Raw genomic sequence first — 19,856 nt, 5'->3', positions numbered from 1 at the left:
TTTTTACACTAAGCATTCACAATTTTTCTGGAAAACCTACCTCAAGTGATCTCTAGAAAACTCACCTCATTTACTAGTCCCAGTCTGTATATGTGGAGTTGCCTTCTCTTCAGACCCCTAATATTTTAAGAGTGCATATGTGCACACTCTTAGAAATACAGAGTATTCTGTAAAGATTCATAGTAAGCCCCCAAATATCTGTAAACCTCATGCGTAGTCCAGGACTAACCTCTGGACCATGAGCTGCAGGTGTTTTAGACAATATTATATTCCACAAAGCCCATGAAGATCATAAGTGACACCTCCACCCTGACAGGTGCACTGTATACACTAAGGGAAGATCTTGCATGCTGCCATCAACACGGCTAGAAGGAAGGCACAAAGATCACCTTCTCTAAAGAGAGGGATGCCATGTTAACAACAGCCCTGCAGATACTGTTTAAGTACTTAAAGAACAGCCCCATGTACACTTCTGCCAAAATGGCATCTTTAAGTTCTGCAGCGCCCTGGCAAACCTCAAGGGGGTGGTGCCTAGATCTAGATTGAGAAAGGGTACTGATATGGGCATGAAGGGCATAAACCTTTTTCCACCAGCATGGTCATCCTTTCCTAGCTTCACTTTTTTCTTACTTTCTCATTCATTCTAAGGCATCTTTGCCTTACCCTCAGCTCTATTTTACCCTAGGAGGTAGGTGGGTTGCCTGGTCAACATTCCTGCCACAGACAGCTAGGTGATCTTTTTGCTCCATAAAAATGCCATCAATCCAGGCAGCATGGAGAAATACACAGGGAGGGGAACTACTTCCTCAAGTGACTTATTAGTAGAAAGACCTCAACATTGAGGTCAAAATATGCTTCGCTAAATCATGAGGATGCCCTGCTTTTCAAACTCTTAAGCAGCATCCACAGTGTTCCTGACACTCTACCCCAACCAGCAATACCCCAAACACTCCCACCAATTTATATGATCCTGTGATCAGTGACAACTTTTTTTAAAATAGAGATTAAACCACTATTTCTGAAAAATGTGCCTTTCCTTGACCCTCTCTTCAGATCAGAAGGCCTGACTTCCTTATGGTGCTAAAGGACATGAAGCCGTGAGTGGAGAGGAAGGTGCAGGCTGCCATACGGTATCAGTAAGTCTCAAGCAAAGAGATAGAAAAGAGCTCATCTCCTCAGACTTCACCAGGGAGAGAAGGGGCTTTTGGAGGCACATGATACTCCTTCCTCCACAAGAGCTCCAGGGGATTGGGCACATTTTAAAACTCACACTAGGGAGTCAGTAAGAGCTGAGATAACTACTACATTTCCCTAACCACAGGCTTCAGTTACCCAAAACCTATACCCCGCAACACAGTACACAGAAAAGACATCCTTCTTATTAGAAAATTTATTAGGAGAATCAAGATTCTCAACAAGGAATGAATTATTTTGTGGGGGGAAATTTTCCTCCCTGGAAATGTTTCGGAAGCATTTTCTGTCTAGTTAGTAAAGGCACATCACTGAACACACTGCTTTTAGCACTGGTCAGGACGGCTGGACACACCAGGCTGACCGGACGCCGGCAAGGGGGGTTTGAATGTGGCACAGGCTTCCTTGTGGGGCATGGATTGGGGATGCCTTTGACACAGTATCTTCCCCTTAAATGCCTCAACTTTCTCAGACTGTCTGTCCTTGTCTGTGATCTGTCTAATCCTTGTAGGATAATTCTGGCCAACAAAGATAGCTTGTTGGCTGTAAGATTTGGTACATGTCACTTTGCAGGAGGGAGCGGTGTAGTTGCAGGGATAGCCCAGGACAGGCTCTGCTCTGACCTGCACGTCTGGGTTGTGCTGAGCTTTCCCAAGCTCCACTGGGAAGGAAAGGGGCTCTTGGGGACAGGTGACATCTATCCCACGCCTATGCCCCAGCTTCTCCTCTAGGGAATCCCTAGTGTCTTTCCTAATTTTCTGACCTTCAGTGGTCCCAATAAAGGCAGCTCTTCTTGTAACTCGACCTCTATTCTGCACAGATGATGACAGGGAGCTACCCTTTGCCCGGGAACTTTCTTGTTCTGTATATGCTATGCTGGGTTTATTAAACCGCTGCAAAAAGGTCTTCAACCACTTTCTGAAAAGGTTTTCAGGAGGAGGCTGTGTTTTCAGGGTTGGGGAAGATTTGCTCCCAAGCACCTCCCCTGATGTCTTGTCATGAATAGCATGGCTCTTTCTCCTGAGTTGGGATGTCCCCAACCCTGCATCCCCTCCACCAAGCTCTCCTCCTTTGGGTCTCATAGGGCTCACTGTCTTTACAGCTGCTGGGAAATTCTTAACTTGACATTTCTGTAAGACATGGGTAGGGACCCTGGGCTCCTGCTGCTGTGCCACACGGATCCCTCTGTCTTCCAAGTGGACATGCAACACCTGGGAAGTTCCCATATCCCTACTCGAGATGCCCTGGGGATGAGTCAGTAAGTCCTTGGAACTCAAGTTCTCGAAGGCAATAGATGTGTCAGTGAAATGGCTCTGAGGTTGGCTATCCTTCCTCTGGACCAACTTTAACTGGCTCAGCATCTGATTTTTAAGATATGATGATTTAGGATCTTGGGGAACTGATACCCTTGGTGGGAAAATTTCAGTTTCATGAGATGTGCTTGTTTTCACATTTGTCACTGAGCAGCTTCCTGACTTGCTGGATGTCAAGTTGTTCCTAGTTTGTGATTGAAGAGCACAGATCTCCTCTTCCTTGAACATCTCCTTCGACCCATTGGTGACAGGAAAGGTCTCTCTACTGCCCTGAAGCCTGTTAACATTATTACTGGCACTCTCTCTCTTATCCCTTGACTCACGGCCAACTCCAGCTTGCATTATGGGCAGCTCTGCGCTGCATCTACTGGCTGGTACAGTCTGTTTCTGACTGACTTCGTCTATGACGCTGTGTGTGGGGGGCAGAAAAGTCTGTCTGCCATCCTCAGTTGTTGCGACACTTTCTGTAAGATCATTGTCAGTATCAGCAAATTCTCTTCTCAGGGTCCCCTGCTTTTCTTGGTCCACAGGTGAGGTTAAGAGGGGAGAATGACCAAGGATGGGTAATGAGTTTGTTGATTCTAATATTTCTCCTTGAAAATCTGTAATGTCTCTTCTAAGCAGCGTGGAGGCCCCATCTTTAGAATCTGACCCTATAAAGTCATGGTCAGTATCAGAATATTGTCGTCTCAGGGTGTCCTGCCCTTCTTTGCTAACAGGTGAGGTGACAGGATGAGGGCCATCGAGGACAGGGACTGAGTTTGTTGTTCCCCACTTTTCCCCTTGAAAAGAGCTTCGTCTACGAGACTTAGAGACGTCAACTTTGGAATCCCGAGAAATAAAGCTGGCTGAGGATGGAATGTCGAAATGGGAAAAGGAAGTGGAAAGATCCTCTTTTGATTTGAAGATTTCTATGGATTCAAGGACCTTGCGGGGAAGGCCCCACAGCATCCTCATGCGGAAAGATTTAATATGGGCTTCCAACATCTTTTGTTTGTTGGAACTCAGGAAAGAAATCTCCTGCGAAGTTTCAACGCAGTGGTCCTCATTCACCAATGCTGCCATATTTCGATGTTTTATTTGGCTGTGGGACTCCTCAGCAAGAGACATTGTCTGCTTGACTGAATGCCATGAACTATGCACAGTCCCAGGCATTCGACCCTCATTGATTTCCTCAAATTTCTTGCTCAAATGTACTGTCAGGGCATCTTCAAGTTGTTTCTGACCTAGGCTCTCGCCTGAATGATTCCCTGACAGATGCATCATATGAGTGTTCAGGTCTCTCTCAGAGTTAGACCTCGGATTCTCATCTGAAGATGTCTCAGGATCATGCAAGAGATGATTTTTGGGGCCATTCTCCTGTCTGTATCCCTGATAATTCCCCACATTCTCCAGGGAAAGCATATTTGAGCTTCTCTCATGGAAGGTTCTAGGGGTGCTTGATCCAAATTTCTTTAGAACATTGAGGCTCTGACCCTCAACCGAAGAGCTATGTAAGGGTCCTTGAATGCTCTCTGACATAGATAGCTCCAAAATTTTGCTCTGAGGACGTAGCAATGACAGAGACTCATGGATTCTACGGGGCAGGCCCCATCTGCGCTGGATGAGCCTCTTTCGAATGTGTTGCTCCAGTTTCTTCCTTACCTCAGAGCTCAGTGGAAAATCTCCAGGAATGATGGCGATGGGAACATGAACCTTGAAGGACTTTCTGACCAATGTAAGATTGGGAGCTGGAGGACAAAAGTCTTCCTGGGATTTTTGAACCACAGAGGGTAAACCCCACACACTTTCCTGCACTTTCTGCAACACGTTACACTCCAGATGATTAATTTCAGATGGCGTAAGAGACCGTGCCTCATTCTGGGGTCTATGAAAACACACTCCACAGATCTTAATCAGGAATGGAGGACTAGGGAGTAGGGCTGGGAGTGGAGATTGATGTTGAGACTGGGACTGGACCTGAGTGAGATGTGGGGACTGACCTTGGGGCAGAGTTTGAGGCAAGGATAGAGCTTGGGGAGGGGGAAGTACTGGAGATTCTTGGAATAAAGAGGTATTTGTAATGCCATTGAAGAATACAAACATGGAGGAACAGCCACGTTGGACAAGAACAGGAGGGTGAAGAGACTCGCTGTGCAGAGATGGGAGACCCCAGAAGAGCTGCACATATTTTTGTTCTAAATGGTCTTCAAAGCACTTAGAGTATGGGGGCTCCTGATGGATGTGCTGCCCCTCTAGTTTACCTTTACTGGCCCTAAAAGGAAAGGATTCTGCCAAGTCGTGCTTATCAGCAATTGAGGATAACATTTTCCGTGAAGAATTTAGTTGGTAGTTTGGCCTAAGTTGTGTTGGGAAAGATCCTGGTTTCTTTCCATTTTCTTTCCACATCAGGAAATCACACCTTTTTTTGACTTGTCTCTCCAGGAGTGCCAGAATGTCATGACTGACAAAGGAGATGTTAACAGGCTGTATGACGTTGGCCACAGAGTGCCCCCCTAAAGAGACCTCAGAAGAATGAAGGGTAAGAAGCTCCTCCATGAAATCAGATGGCACAAAATTGGAGGAAAACGAGTCCTTGGCACAAGGCTGCCACCAGGAGAATTCTGAAGATGCAGGGCATGAATGGTCAATGCCTTTGATTATTGGGGCATAGGTGGATGTCCCACCAGAGCCACCTAGAGATAACATCTCTGCAAAAGGCTTCAAAATGGTGAGTCTTGATTTCGACTGAGTCACAGAGCAGTCTTCCAGTGGTAAAGCAGCTGGGATTGGTGGTTTGTAATGATGAGCACATGAATCAGTGGGATTCATGGCCTGGGAAATATCTTGGCATTGGGTGGAGTCAAGTGAAAAGGTGGTGTTCAGACAGAAATTGGCCTCAGGTTGGAGACTGGGCTCCGCTCTCTGAATGTGAGGTGGTGGGAGAAGGGGAAAGGGAAGCCGTAGGGGTGAGGAATGGTCTACGGGGAACTTGGAATCCAGGGGAGAAACAGGCTGTGGTGGCAGAGGGTCCCTCAGTGATGAGGGTGAAAACAAGTCAGCTAAGGAGGTGATCAAGTCAGGTGAGAGAATTAACTGGGGTGGTGGAGACAGCTTAGGCCGAGGGGACAATATTAGGTCTTCTGTAGGGGTTGCTGAGGGGGTGGAAGACAGAGTGAACGATGACTCAGTCGCAGAACCTGCAGAATCCAAAGGGGACACAGAGGGAGCAGCATCTTTCAGGGACTCCCAAGACAGCAGTCGCTGGATATCAGCAGTTGCTCTGTTACACACCTGACAGTCGGGGTCTGGGCATAACAGTCGACGAAAGTGGGTGGTATCATGATGCTGGCCCAGGGGACTGCAGGAAACAGGAGGTCCAAAGCTGCAGCCAGGACCAGAACAAGGAAAGGAGGTCTGTTAGCCTGGCAGGGGTGGGGCCCCCTGAAGCCTGCTGCCCACATCACATCGCCCCCCACCCATGAACTCACCATATATGAGGTCATATGACCTCACTATAGCCACTCCCCAAAGCATTCATTCACATACCGGTTCCTATGGCTACCCACTCCCAAAACTACAGCAGGCTAAAAGGAATCTCTGAAATGAACAGAACATACTAAAGAAAAAGGAGGGAGTGGGAACAGAACCCAAGGGGAAAGATTAATCACCTTTTCAGAATAGGAAGCAGCTTTCTTTCCTCTTCCACTTCTCTCTGGAAACATTTCCGGTCTGGGAAACCAGAAGAGTATGTTATATGCAATGAACGTAGAGGCACAGGACTCATACAGAAGTCACTCTGTGGAAGACCCTTGGGATATTAAACTCTGATAGCCCCAAGAATCAGTAGAAAATAGTCCCTGATAATATAGTCATTGATAATATTCACAAGTTCACATGTGTATGTGGAATCATTAGTAAACTTCTTTCACATACATTACCCCATGTGATATTCAAAACCAGCACGTGAAACACAGACATCAGTGGTTACCTCCAGGAGGAATCCGAGCATCGAGGAAGTCAACATACTTATGCAAACTTGTGAGACAGAAGCTCTGACTCCAAGTCAACCAGTAGTCATTCCTCGGTATCTCAGTTGGCCACAAATTGGGCAACACCCATTACTCAGGTCCATCACTCCGTCATGCCCATGAATGGGCAGAGCAGGGCCTATAAGCAGTGTCTCAGGTTTGATTGCTTTCCCATCAGCCTATCTTCTGAGGGCTCCGTTTTCTAAGACTATATCTAGTAACTTGACATTCTTGGAATTCATTGGACTGAGTCCTCATGAAAGACACAGAAAGGGTCACCCTTGAAGCTCAGATAGAGCAGGTTGACATTACCTTTAAATGTCCCACCTTTCCTTCTCCTCCTGGCTCTGCCCTGATGCTGAGAACAAAAGAAAGATAATGACAGACTGGGACTCACTTCTCTCACACTCTATGAAGTTCATTCATGCATTCATTCATTCATTCATTCATTCATTCATTCATTATACAAGAATGATATGACCCTTTAATTACAGAAATATGTACCTGTTGTCAATTTTTAATGGAGATAAAATATTTCCCATTTTCCCTTCTCTGAAAAATCCTCAAAGAGGATTTCTTCTGTGAGAGCCACACTTGATGTGCTGAGTTAGAAGTCCTCATCCAGGGCACAGACTCAGAGTCCAACAGTCACATCTGCTGCCTCCCTCACAGCGACAAGTGTCCCGCAGACAGACCTCTGGCTGCAGCCTCTGCTCAGAGACTCTCAGCATTACCCGCCGATCGGCCCCACACGAAGAAAATTTGGTCAAGTGACAGCGGCTGACATGGGAATGTGACTCCATGATCAAACTTTAGGAGAACACTTTCTCTTTCAGAGAGCCCCATTTCTCTAAATAATCCCAATCCGCGCCACAGAATTACAGTTATGGGATTTTATCCTGCCGAACTCTCACCACGGCCAGACAGGTAGTCTATGAGCTATAGACGGAAACTTAGTCCTCCTGAAACCCCTAAGTCTGCCCAACCTCTTCCATTAGTAGAGTGAAGTTCTATCCTCTCTTTCAGACTTCCCATCTAAGACTGTCTCTGAACCAACCAAACTTATTTAAAAATGTGGGAATAGGATTGGGAAACAACACGGCATCTCTCTTGGGTGTTCCCACAGTTCCTTACTTTTGGATGTCATTATTTTTCCCACATGTTGACAAAATCACAGCATCGTCCACATAGGAAAGTAACACGCATAAAACAACCCCAACCACCAAGTAGAATGCAGTTGTGCGTCAATAATCATCCAGCAAGGTGAGTCAGGGCTCAGCCTGCGTCAGTATAGCTGTTAGAAACAGAGAGATATTCTCCATGCCTTTGTAGCATGCTTCCGAGGTAACTGAAGTATTGTGGGTTGCCCCGCGTCTTAACGATAGGCCCAGGGCCTGCATCACAGAGCATAGAGAGTCACAGGAGGGTTTTCTGAGCGGTGGGGGTAGCAACAAGAGAAAGCGTGGTCCACGCCCCTGCCTTTTTACCAGCCCAGCTGCACTCCACCCCTCCTGCGGACCTCTAGGACTCTCTGTCCTACCCTGGCCACTCTAACTTTCCTCAACTCCATGCTTTCTTCATGCTCATATCATATATTTATCTTAGTGGAATTTTCAGTTTGTTCCAACAGTAAACCAGGCATTACCCAAGTCCCGCTTTACTGTTTGGAGCCCTTAACTTGGACCCCACCAACTACACTGCCTTGAAAGCCTGAAATACTGCCTAGAATATTTGTTGTACCCAGGCATTGCCACTCTCAGGATCACATATGTCCTCAAATCCGTCTTATCTACAGAATGTTTTTGCCTTACATAAACGCAGATATAAAAAAGTTCCTTTCCACTTACTTCATTTTGTAAATGATGAACATTACATTTTTTGTTTTGAAGTCAGTCTTGACTATTTCCAATCAGAGGAACTGACTCAAATTATTAAAACTAATGTTACTGGGGAAAAGAAGCTCACTGCCCAATTTGGGTTTTTCAGAAAAGAAGGTTTTTATTGTAAATAAACCAACAATAAGACAGGAGTCCAGCTCAAATCCGTCCCCTGTGCTGGCTTTCATGCAGTCATTTTATTAGAAGAGGTTTAGGGAGTGGCCTGTGGAATTAATAGTTGGTTGGTGGAAGGAAAGGGGAGGTCTGAAAGTCCTGGGCACACACAGTTTTCTTTAACGCTGCCTCATGTATCACGTGTGCACATTCATGGGGAGTTGGTTGAAACATGGCAGAAATTTGTGCTGTGACATCAGCCAGCTTGTTCTGTGCAAACTCCAGTTGGCCTCAATAGTTTTTATCCATTTTAGCCAGTTTTTAAATCTCAGAAGCAGGAAGAGTTCTGGCATTTTAGTAAGTTATTGTTGTTGCTGTTTTTTAATCGGCTATCCTGTAAACTGATTAATTTCATTAGTCATTGGTTTCTTCAACTCTCTGGGGCATAGTTCACTAATAATGCATTATTTAACATCTACAAAATGAAAGTAAGTGTACCATAAATGTATCTAATTAAAACTTCAAGGGATCTTGGGGGTTAATTTACAGAACTTACTTTTCTGAAGTTAGTGAAGTTTAAACTGTTCAAGCACTTTTGGAACGTACTCTCTACATAAACACACATACACATCGACCTAAAAGGCAGAAGCTGAGGCAAATTATTATAAGTAGAAAGTTCATTTGGGTCAAGCTTGAGGATCGCAACCTGGGAACACAGATGCAAGTCGGCCTAAATATACACTCCAATTAGCAGTAGTTACAAGTGAGTTTTTAAAGTCAAAAAAAGAAGTCAAGGAGTGAGCTGATACAAAGCTGTTATCAGGAATTCTCATTGGTTTACAGAAGCAACATTGATTAGTGATTGGCTCTACATCATTAAATTATAGGGTGTACCTTATAGTGTCAGGTGTGGCATTACTGGGTTACTATATAATTCCATGTGGCAATAGCAAGCAGTTTCAAGAGATGAATACATAGCTCAAGGAGGAAATAGGGCTGTGATTTCTGTCTCATTTTAATGTCTCTCCAGGCCTGACAACTTAAAAGGACTCACATTTCTCAGATAAAAGTTATTTTCTTTACAAACACACCCACACACCCATCCTGTGACAAATCAAGCAGCATTTTCAAAACCAGACTCAATTATTTCCTCTATTTATTTCAATCTCTTATTTGTCATTTTGACCCACATTTTCTAACTCTACCTCAAATACAGACAGTCCCAACCCTCTACATCAATTTGGTAACAAGTATGCAATTCCCTTAATCCAGGGATTAGTTACAGTGTCCTAAGCTGTTGTGATCTAAGAGACCAAAACAGATGCCCCTTTATCAACTAAGACAGACCCTAAGGTTAAGGAAACAAAGTTACCTATGGGTGGAGGGTTCAGGGCCTGGATGGATGGCAGATTCCTAACTTTCTATAACTAAACTCCCTCTAACCAAACCAGCTCTCAGCTCTGATCGGACAGAGGACCGGCCTTACAAACATTCTTTTCTGATAAGCTACTAATATTAGAGATTGCCAGTATCTGCCAGCTACAGACGCTGCAACAAACCGCCTGTGTCCTGTAGTTCACCTTATGATGTAAAGGGTCAAATTCTACCTCCTTTTAGTGCTAAACCCCCATTCCAAAGTCAACGTGGGATGTACGTTACATACGTTTACTCATTATGGTGTACTCGGTACCCACATAAGTATGTATAGCTTCTCCCCCAAACTTGCTGAATATGTAGGAATATGAATATACAACCCAACCTGTCCTTCCCCTATTCCAACAGAGAGCACCTTCATACCACACTGGATGCTCTCCCTTACTGGCTTGCGAACTGATAAGAGCAATGAGGCTCTGCTTTCTACTATTAAGTCATCCTGTCAGTATTCCGGATGATACTACTGATCCCATCAGTCTTTGGTAGCAGAGTGGGACTTAGTTGTGCCAAAGCCTTAGAGCAGAATGGAGTCTTAGGCAACCTCACCTGATTACACTGTGGGCCATGTAAATGTGATCTTTTCCTGAGTGCCTTGGCATCCAAAAAAACTTGAGAACACCTGCTCTATATTCTATATAATCACTTCTGCAAATGTCCAAATACCAACTGCCTGTCATACTTTATTCGGGCGACTCTTGTCAGGTTTAATAATCCCAGTATCCCCCACCGCTGACCTGTTCCTACACATTCTTTTCTAAACTCTTTATCATGACAGCTGTCCTCTAAACTGTCTTTTAATTTCTTATGTCCTTCTTAAACTATTATTAAAGTAAAATAAGTATGGCTTGAGAACGACTCCATACTTCTATATTTGAGTCCTTGGTGATGAACTGTAACCTAGCTTAATAGTTAGACAAATTGAAAACCTAACTCAATAGTATGCACCTGTAACAACAGCTGAGCGTTGGCCAATCCCAGCGGCCATACTTCAACCACTCATAGACTGCTGAATGTTCAAACTGTGTTCAAATAAGGCAAATGCCAAGCTTTAACCAATCTCACTCTTTCTGTACCTCACTTCCGATTCCTATACGTCACTTTACCTTTTTTGTCTATAAATTTGTTCTAACCACGAGGCACCACTGCGATTCTGGGGGCCGCCCAATTCACAAATCGTTCATTGCTCAAACTCCTTAAATTGAATTTGTCTAAAATTTCTTTTAACACTATAAAGCTCTTTATTTGACACCAATGGGCCATCACTGTTCATCAATCTTTTTTGAAGGGGTAAGACAGCCTCCAAGCCAGGCCGGGTCTCTTTTCAATTATGCAGAAGCAGGTAACCTGCCTTGAGGATAAAATCTCCCAAGAGATGCCCTTTCCTCTTCTCTTCAATATGCAGCCTCAGCCAAGTTTTCATCTAATAAATATTTACTGCTGGAAACTAGGAGACACGGAGACACAAGCATCTGTAAGCCACAGGCTCCGCCCTTGACTTCCTGGTGCAGTTGGAGCGATTAGTTCTACGCAGCTCAAGAGGTATACAAATGCAGAGGACAGAGGTTCCCCCGCCTCCAGCATTTACAATCGCCAAGCGATCTCTGGAACAGAGATACTGTGGGTCATAACTCCTCAGACACATCATGCTCTTTAGCAAAAAATTCCTGCACATGCACCCTCTCCAATTTCCTGATACGGATTAATGGTTCTTTGAGGAGATGGTCAAAGAACAGCTTCTCTCTTTTAAAATGTCATTCATTGGCTAGAAATCTTTACAAACATATGTGTGCTACAGTTAAAACCTACCGGAAGTTTCAGTAAAAAGGCCTTTCCCCAAATGCTAATAAGATTCCTTTTCTGAACCTGGTAGAAGCTCCTCCAAAATTTAAAGGAACAAGAGACTAGAGATATATTTATTTTCTTTTTTTTTTTGTACTACCAACAGTAAATTCCATTGACACTGAGTGGTAGTGCTTCACACCACTTATCTTTTCTGCTCTAGCACCAACTATAAATAATAAATTTGTCTACTTTATAAAGAATTCTACATCCAGCCATCTCAGTGAACTTTCACAACTTATGAGGTTAGCAGGTCAGGTATTATACCTATTCTTTTTTATTATTATTATTATTTGTTTTTATTGTAACAGGTACTTTGGTGTTATTCTGAATATTGTGCCTATTTTATCAATGAATGAAACCGAAGCCCAGAGAGGGTAAGCGACTTCTCTAGATCAGACGGTAGTAAATATCAGAGCCCTGATGAATAAATTCTCTACATTCATAATGCTTCTACTTTAAACAATATTAATATGTAATTTCTTAAAGTAAAAAGTATGCCCTAATATTAAAATTAAAGTAGTTGTACAGTTAAGAATATTCACTTTGTCCATTAAAAGCTGGCAAATTTGGGAAGTAACGAAAAGCTATTTTTGGTACTCTATCTCCTCTTAGACAACTTTTCCTTTCCACTCGTAGTGTCAGTGTCTTCATAGGTTTTTTTTTCCCTATCCCCCTCTTAAAATCTGCTTTTAAGAACTCTATTACATATGACTCCCAGTAATGTATAAAATAAAAGTTTAAAATGTCATCCCGGCCGGGTGTGGTGGCTCAAGCCTGTAATCCCAGCACTTTGGGAGGTCAAGACGGGCGGATCACGAGGTTAGGAGATCAAGACCATCCTGGCTAACACGGTGAAACCCCATCTCTACTAAAAAATACAAAAAACTAGCCGGGCGAGGTGGCGGGTGCCTGTAGTCCCAGCTACTCGGAGGCTGAGGCAGGAGAATGGTATAAACCCAGGAGGCGGAGCTTGCAGTGAGCTGAGATCCGTCCACTGCACTCCAGCCTGGGCGACAGAGCGAGACGCCATCTCAAAAAACTAAATAAATAAATAAAATAAAATGTCATCCCTCCCAGAAAAACATTTCACACATTCTACATATTTCTACCACCAAGCCTTGTAATAAGCTCTTACCAAAGCATTTTAGGCAGCCTTTGGGAGGTGGCGGAGGTTGCTTCTGGTAGGATGAGACTGTCTCACCACTGGACCCATGACATCCTCCCAATTTACCTACACTGCCACCCAGAAGTCTGGTCTTGGATTTCACACTGCACTTGGTTTTATTATCTCCACGGAGGAGTCTTTTCCAAAAGCTCTTAGAGTAATATGCTACCACTTGAGGATGCTCAGTATAGATAAACTATTCGTTTAGGACTTTCATATGTTCCCAGTTTCCTAGGAAGTTTCCTCAATGCTCACGCCCTCATATCCTGACCACTGTCCCTGGGATAAGCCTCTTGGACGCAGCTGTTTTCAGGATCCCCAAAAGCCTGAAGCAGAACAGATTCTGAGGCAAAATCCTTTATATTTGTATTTCAAAACAGTAGTTTTATCCCAGAACTTTGGGAGGCCAAGGCGGGTGGATCACCTCCCTTTTACAGATCAAGGGATCTGCAAAACACTCCTAGAAGTTATACATTAGTTCAGCAGAGTCAAAGGATACAAAATAAAGACAAAATCTTATTGTTTCTATATATTATCAATCAGTACATAGGCAAGAAATTTAAAAATGCAATATCATATGGAATAACTAAAATACTTAAGGGTAAATCTAATAAAACATATACAAGACTTGTATGCTAAAAACTACACAATGCCAATGAAGGAAATGCAAAAGACCTAAATAAATGGAAAGCTTTAGTATAGCATGTTCATGGGTTGGAAGATTTAATATACAAAGATGTCAGTTCTCCCCTAATTACACAAATGTTTAATGCAGTAGCTATCAAAATCTCGGCATATTTTTTATACACAAGATTATTCTACAAATTATATAGAAAGGGCAGACGGGGCTAGGTGGCTCACGCCTGTAATCTCTGCACTTTTGGAGGCCGAGGCCGTCGGATCACGAGGTCAGGAGATCGAGACCATCCTGGCTAACATGGTGAAACCCCATCTCTACTAAAAATACAAAATAATTAGCCGGTCATAGTGGCGAGCGCCTGTGGTCCCAGCTACTCCGGAGGCTGAGGTAGGAGAATGGCGTGAACCGGGAGGCGGAGCTTGCATTGAGCAGAGATGGGGCCACTGCACTCCAGCCTGGGCGACAGAGCGAGACTCCGTCCCCCAAAAAAAAAGAAAAAAAGAAAGGTCAAGGAACAGGAACAGCTCAATTTTGGAAGAGAAGAATACAATAGAAAAAATCAGCCTTAAAAAAACCTAATTTTAAGAAAAATTAGTCTTAAAAAACCTAATTTTAAGACTTGCTATGTAACTATAGGAATCAAGACTGTGTAGTGCTAACAGAGAGATACACAGACTAGTGAAACAGAATGGAAAACCCAGAAATAGACCCACACGAATATGCTCGATGAATTTCTGACAAAGTACAAAAAACAATTCAATGGAGTAAACATATTCAATTCAATTCAGTAGTGTTGAGCATATGGATATCCATAGGGAGGAAAAATTCTCTGCCTAAGTCTCACACTTTACACAAAAATTAACTCTAAATGAATCACAGACTTGCATGTAAATACAAAACTATAAAAAATTTAGAAAAAAATAGAAAGTCTTCAGGATCAAAGGCCAGGCAAAGAGTTCTTAGACATGACAACAAAAGCACAACTCATAAAAGGAAAAAATGGCTAAGCTAAATTTCATCAAACTTTAAAACTATTGCTCTGTACAAGACTCTGTTGAGAAGATGAAAAGAAGCTACAGACTGGGAGAAACTCTTAACAAATCATCTATCCAACACAGGATTCGTATCTAGAATATATTAAGAACTCTGACAACTCAACAATAAAAAAAGCAAACAATCCTGCTAGAACATGGACCAAAGACTTGAAGAGACATTTTACCAGAGAAAATATACAGATGGAAAATAAGCACATGAAAAAGGTTCACCATCATTAGCCATTCAGAAAATGCAAATTAAAACCACAGTGAGATATCACTACACACTTGTCAGAGCAGCGAATTTTGTTTCTAAAAAACAGTGACAACACCAAATGCTGACAAAGATGAGGTGAAACTGGATCACTCATAACTGCTGATGGAAATGTAAAACGGTACAGCGACAGTTTGACAGCTTCATAAAAAACTAAACATGCAGCACTCATACAACTCAGCAATCATACTCCTGGTCATTTATCATAAAGAAATGAAGATTTATGTTCACACGAAAACTGTACAGAAATGTTTATGAAAGCTTTAATCATAACAGCTCAACACTGGAAACAACTCAATTGTCATTTAATGAGTGGTAAAGCAAACTGCAGTACACCCATGCCATGGAATAAAAAGAATAAACTACTGATAAATGCAACAGCTTAAATGACATTCAAAAGAGTTAAGCTGAGGGGAAAAAAATTCCCCCAAAATTACATACTATATGATTCCATATATATATATATACACACACACACACACACAAACACACATATATACATATATACACACACACATACATATATAACATTACTGAAATGGCAAAAATGTAACATTGGAAAACAGATTAGATGGAGTGGAAGGAGGTAGGAAGTTGGTATGTCTATAAAATGGCAACATGAGGGGTTCTCATGGTGAGAGAAATGTTCTGTGTCTTGGCTATTTCAATGTCAATGTTAATGTCAATGTTAATGGTTGTGCTATCATACTACAATTTTATAAGATGTTACCATTGGAGGAAACTGGGTTAAGTGTACATGAGCTCTCTCTATTGTTTCTTACAACTACACATGAATGTATATTTATCTCAAAATAGAAAGTTTAATTCAAAACAAACCTCAAAATGAATGGGGGAATATGGATATGTTTGCTATCTTGAGTGTAATGATTTAACATGTACATATTCATATATATCAAAACTCCTTAAATTGTACACTTTAAATACATGCATTTTTTGCATGTCAATTAATCTTCAATAAAATAAGAGGTGAGGTGTTGGGAGGGAATACAGTATGTCTCTTCCTCTTCCCTGAGTAATTCAATCTCATAATCATTAGTTAAGTCAAGCAAAATAGGCATCCAAACCTAAAGAGGAGGAAGGGAGAAATTAGGAGCTGTTGCAGTGTCCCAGAGCAGAGTGTAAGAGCCGAAGCAGGGTGAATAGGCGTTTTTTGTAGAAAGGTTGCCTGATTCCAGGTTTTGGATATCCAGTGGGTTGAGGAGGGTGCCTACATAACACAGCTGCTGGGCACATACAGGTCTAAGCCCAAGTGGGTAGGAGAGGACAGCCATACCTGAAGGGCCACAGTGGTGATGAGAGATTGCTTACAGACGGAGGACTGACAGCAAATATATTGAGGCTAACGGGAACCAGATTTCTCATTGTTGGAGAAAGAAGTCACCAATGTGGAAAGGAAGAAAACTAGAGTAAACCCTGTAGTGTTAAATTACACCTAGAGGTACTGATGTAAATTCATGATTTTGAAGATACATAGATATGTAGAGAAATAGGTTGAGATTTAAAGGATGAACATGTGTGTATACTAGCTCTGTCCATTGAGAGGACCTAAAACCAACAATGCCTAATATCAATAATAATGAACACAAGTAGCACGTTGACCTCGACTTCTAAATACCATTCTCCAATAAAGGAACAAGGGGTACTAAGAGAAATGGCTGAAACCGGGACTGATGCAGCAAAAGTATATGATGAGTCTGAAACATATTTTTGTATCAGAAAGTAAGAAATAACAGAGATACATTCAAAGAATACAGAAGTCAAATTGAAGTAACTAGCTAAATCTATGACAATTTGGGCATCAAAATAAATATTGACAGTAACAGACTGAATTGGATTCAGTAAGAAAACAAGAATCTATAGTGATATAAAGTAAGTCAATAGATAGAAAATTTTATGTGGAATTGCATATCTGTTTTTGTTTTTGAATGGGATATTTAACCTTAACGAGAATATTTTAATTTTGACTCGGATTGTGAATAGGTATTACTAATATAATTAAAAGTGTACTTCAAAGTACAGCTGATGACCTGAAGGTTCTACTGGGGAGAAGCATAGTGAACAGTGAGAATTCTAGGATTTCTTTGCCGAGCACATATTTCCACTTCATCCATCTATTAGTAGACTAGCTATGGAGAAAATGAAGAGAGAAGTATAGAATGGCTGTTCTGTTTCTAGCTTGGGTGTCCTGGTGCTACTAATTAATAATGGGAATGTCAGAGGTAAAGCAGCTTGGTGACAGAAGACAACGGTTCAGTTCGTAAGATTTTACCTTGAGGATGTTTAGCAATCAGTTGGTTTCACTGGCTTAAAATTCAAAGAATTAAGTTAGTGCTAAAATAGTTAACTACACGAGAGGATAACTTATCTAAGGAAAATGATAAACAGAAAAGTGAGTAGGCCAAGGGCAGTAAGAAAATAAACATTTAGAAAAAAGCTTTCTGCTGTTTGTAATAGGACAGTTTATAAGCAAGTACAATTACAAACAAACACGGTAAGCAAACTATTTTTAAATGTTTTAATTAGCAACTACTTAAATGTCAATAAAAAGTACAATTGACAGATATTCCTCACAAGAAGACATACAAGCTGCCAAACATGAAAAAATGCTCAGCATTACTAATCATCAGAGAAATACAAATCAAAGCCACAATGAGATACCATCTCACACCAGTCAGAACGGCTACTAAGAAGTCAAACAACAACAGATGCTGGTGAGACTGTAGAAAAATAGGGAATGCTTATACACCACTGTCAGGAATGTAAATTACTTCAGCCACTGTGGAAAGCCATTTGGGGATTTCTCCAAGAACTTAAAACAGACCCACCATTCTATCCAACATTCTCATTCTGGGTGTATATCCAAAATTATTCACTCTCCCAAAAAGACACATGCACTCATATGTTCGTTGCAGCACTAATCACAATAGCAAACACATGGATTCAACCAAGGTGTCCATCAACGGTGAAGTGGATAAAGACATTGTGGTACATATACAGCATGGAATACTATGCATCCATTAACAAAAACGAGGAAATATGTCCTCTGCAGCAACATGGGTGCAGCTGGAGGCCATTACACTTTGCAAATTAAAGCAGGAACAGAAAATCAAATACCTCATGTTCTCACTTTTGGTGGGAATTAAACATTGGGTACTCATGGACATACAGATAGCAACAATAGACACGAGGGACTACTAGAGCGGGGCGAGAGGGGGAAAGCATTGAAAAAGTAACTATTGAGTATTATGCTCAGTACCTGGGTGACAGGATCATTTGTATCCGACACCTGAGCATCATGGAATATACCCAGATAACGAACCTGCCCTGAATCTAAAATAAAAGTTGAAATTATATTTTAAAAAACTAGAATCTACTCAAACATCAACAAAAAGTAAAATTAATATTCAACCATTTAAAATTATAAAGATTATTAAAGTTTATAATCACATAAAATGTATATGATGTGTGCTTTTCTTTTCAAGTACTTATTTAAGTAATGTAAAAAAATTTTCATAGCAAAATCCGGAAATAAACATCAAAATGCTAAGAATAATTGTTTTAAGGATGGAAATGTATGGGGTTCTTCCTTCTACTTTTCCATATCTTTCAAATTTGCTATACAGATGCTCCTTGACTTACAAGGGGGTCGCATCTGATTAAACCCATCATAACTTGAAAATACCCTAAGTAGAGCCATCAAGTCAGGGACTGTCAGTGTACTACTTTCTTTTTTTTTTTTTTTTTTTGTTTTGAGATGGGTCTTGCTCTGTCTCCCCAGGCTAGAGTGGCAGTGGGCTTGATTTTGGCTCACTGCAGCTCACCTCCTGGGTCCCACCCATTCTCCTGCTCCAGACTCCAAGTGCTGAGATAAGGCGCCTGACATTCCTGGTTTTTTTTTTTTTTTTTTTTTTTTTTTTTTGTATTTTTATTTTAGAACAGACGGGGTTTCACCACGTTAGCCAGGATGGTCTCGATTTCTTGACCTCGTGATCTGCCCACCTCAGCCTCGCAAAGTGCTGGGATTACAAAAGCGTGAGCCACCGCACCCGGCCTGTACTACGTTCTAAAAAGGCAAACAGTCACAAAAAGGATTCCCTCGCACCTCTTACGAGGGCAAATATAGTGATATTCCTGTCTAACAAGGAACACAGACACGTAGTAGGCTCTCAATAAATGCATGACTATATCAATATTTGTGTAATTAAAGACAGTTACCTGAGATTTTCTGTCCTACAAAAGCCTGCAGTCCTTTCTGCTGCAGAGCCTCCTGTCTTGCTGTCCTGGATCTTGAAAGGCATGACAAACGGCTGTGCCTCCACGCTCAGGAGTACACCTAATCTCCGTCCACTGGCGCTGCACCTTGGTAGATCTTTACCTGGGGTTCCCAACCACCGTTCCTACTAGACACACTTCTGGGTTCCAGAGGGAAGGGGATTAGAGCACTTGACGCCTCTGAAAAACAGCGTGTAGAGACAGCATCCTTCTTCCAGCTACTGATCCTACAGAGAGGGATGATGAGCTCTTAATTTTGTGTATGGACCAGCATTTTGGCATCTTACACTGTCCTTCTGTCCAGCGCAGGCATTTATTTCCAAGGCACCGGCCTCTCCGGTGTCTGAAAAATTCCATGTTGTAACTGCATCAGAGCCCTTAGCCCATTCCTTAACTTCGGCCCTTAACTGAACAAAGTTTCTTTACTTGTTCATTGCAGTACTCAGGGCCAACCCTACTAGCAGATATCAGTATCTCCCCAAAACATACGTGAAATATGAGATTCAGGTTAGGTTACTCGTGCAAACCAGGCAGCCAATGCAAAGCCAGGCAGCCAATGAAAAGCGAAGCCTTAATAGCGGTCAACATTGTTACTGTAATTATTATACCATCATCTCCATCGAGTTTCATGGAGTATACTTGGAGGGTGCAGCCCCTCGCCCAGGGCTC

At 42.1% G+C, this 19,856-nt stretch overlaps 1 protein-coding gene across 1 annotated transcript; it reads right to left on the bottom strand.

The window, feature by feature from the left end:
* Positions 1-1,375: 1,375 nt before the first annotated feature.
* SPATA31D1 (SPATA31 subfamily D member 1) lies at positions 1,376-7,317 on the bottom strand. The gene is made up of 3 exons (XM_017872347.1): positions 7,185-7,317; positions 6,155-6,215; positions 1,376-5,868 (listed from the first exon to the last, which is right to left on the bottom strand). Exons 1-3 carry the CDS (start codon positions 7,315-7,317, stop codon positions 1,518-1,520), a joined length of 4,545 nt encoding a protein of 1,514 aa, XP_017727836.1. The 3' UTR covers positions 1,376-1,517.
* Positions 7,318-19,856: the final 12,539 nt, after the last annotated feature.

Source organism: Rhinopithecus bieti, unplaced genomic scaffold (genome assembly GCF_001698545.2).
Source record: "Rhinopithecus bieti isolate Rb0 unplaced genomic scaffold, ASM169854v2 scaffold_5948, whole genome shotgun sequence".
Taxonomy (NCBI): domain Eukaryota; kingdom Metazoa; phylum Chordata; class Mammalia; order Primates; family Cercopithecidae; genus Rhinopithecus; species Rhinopithecus bieti.
The sequence above is the reverse complement of the archived record's forward strand: the minus strand, read 5'-3'. Positions and strand labels throughout refer to the sequence as shown.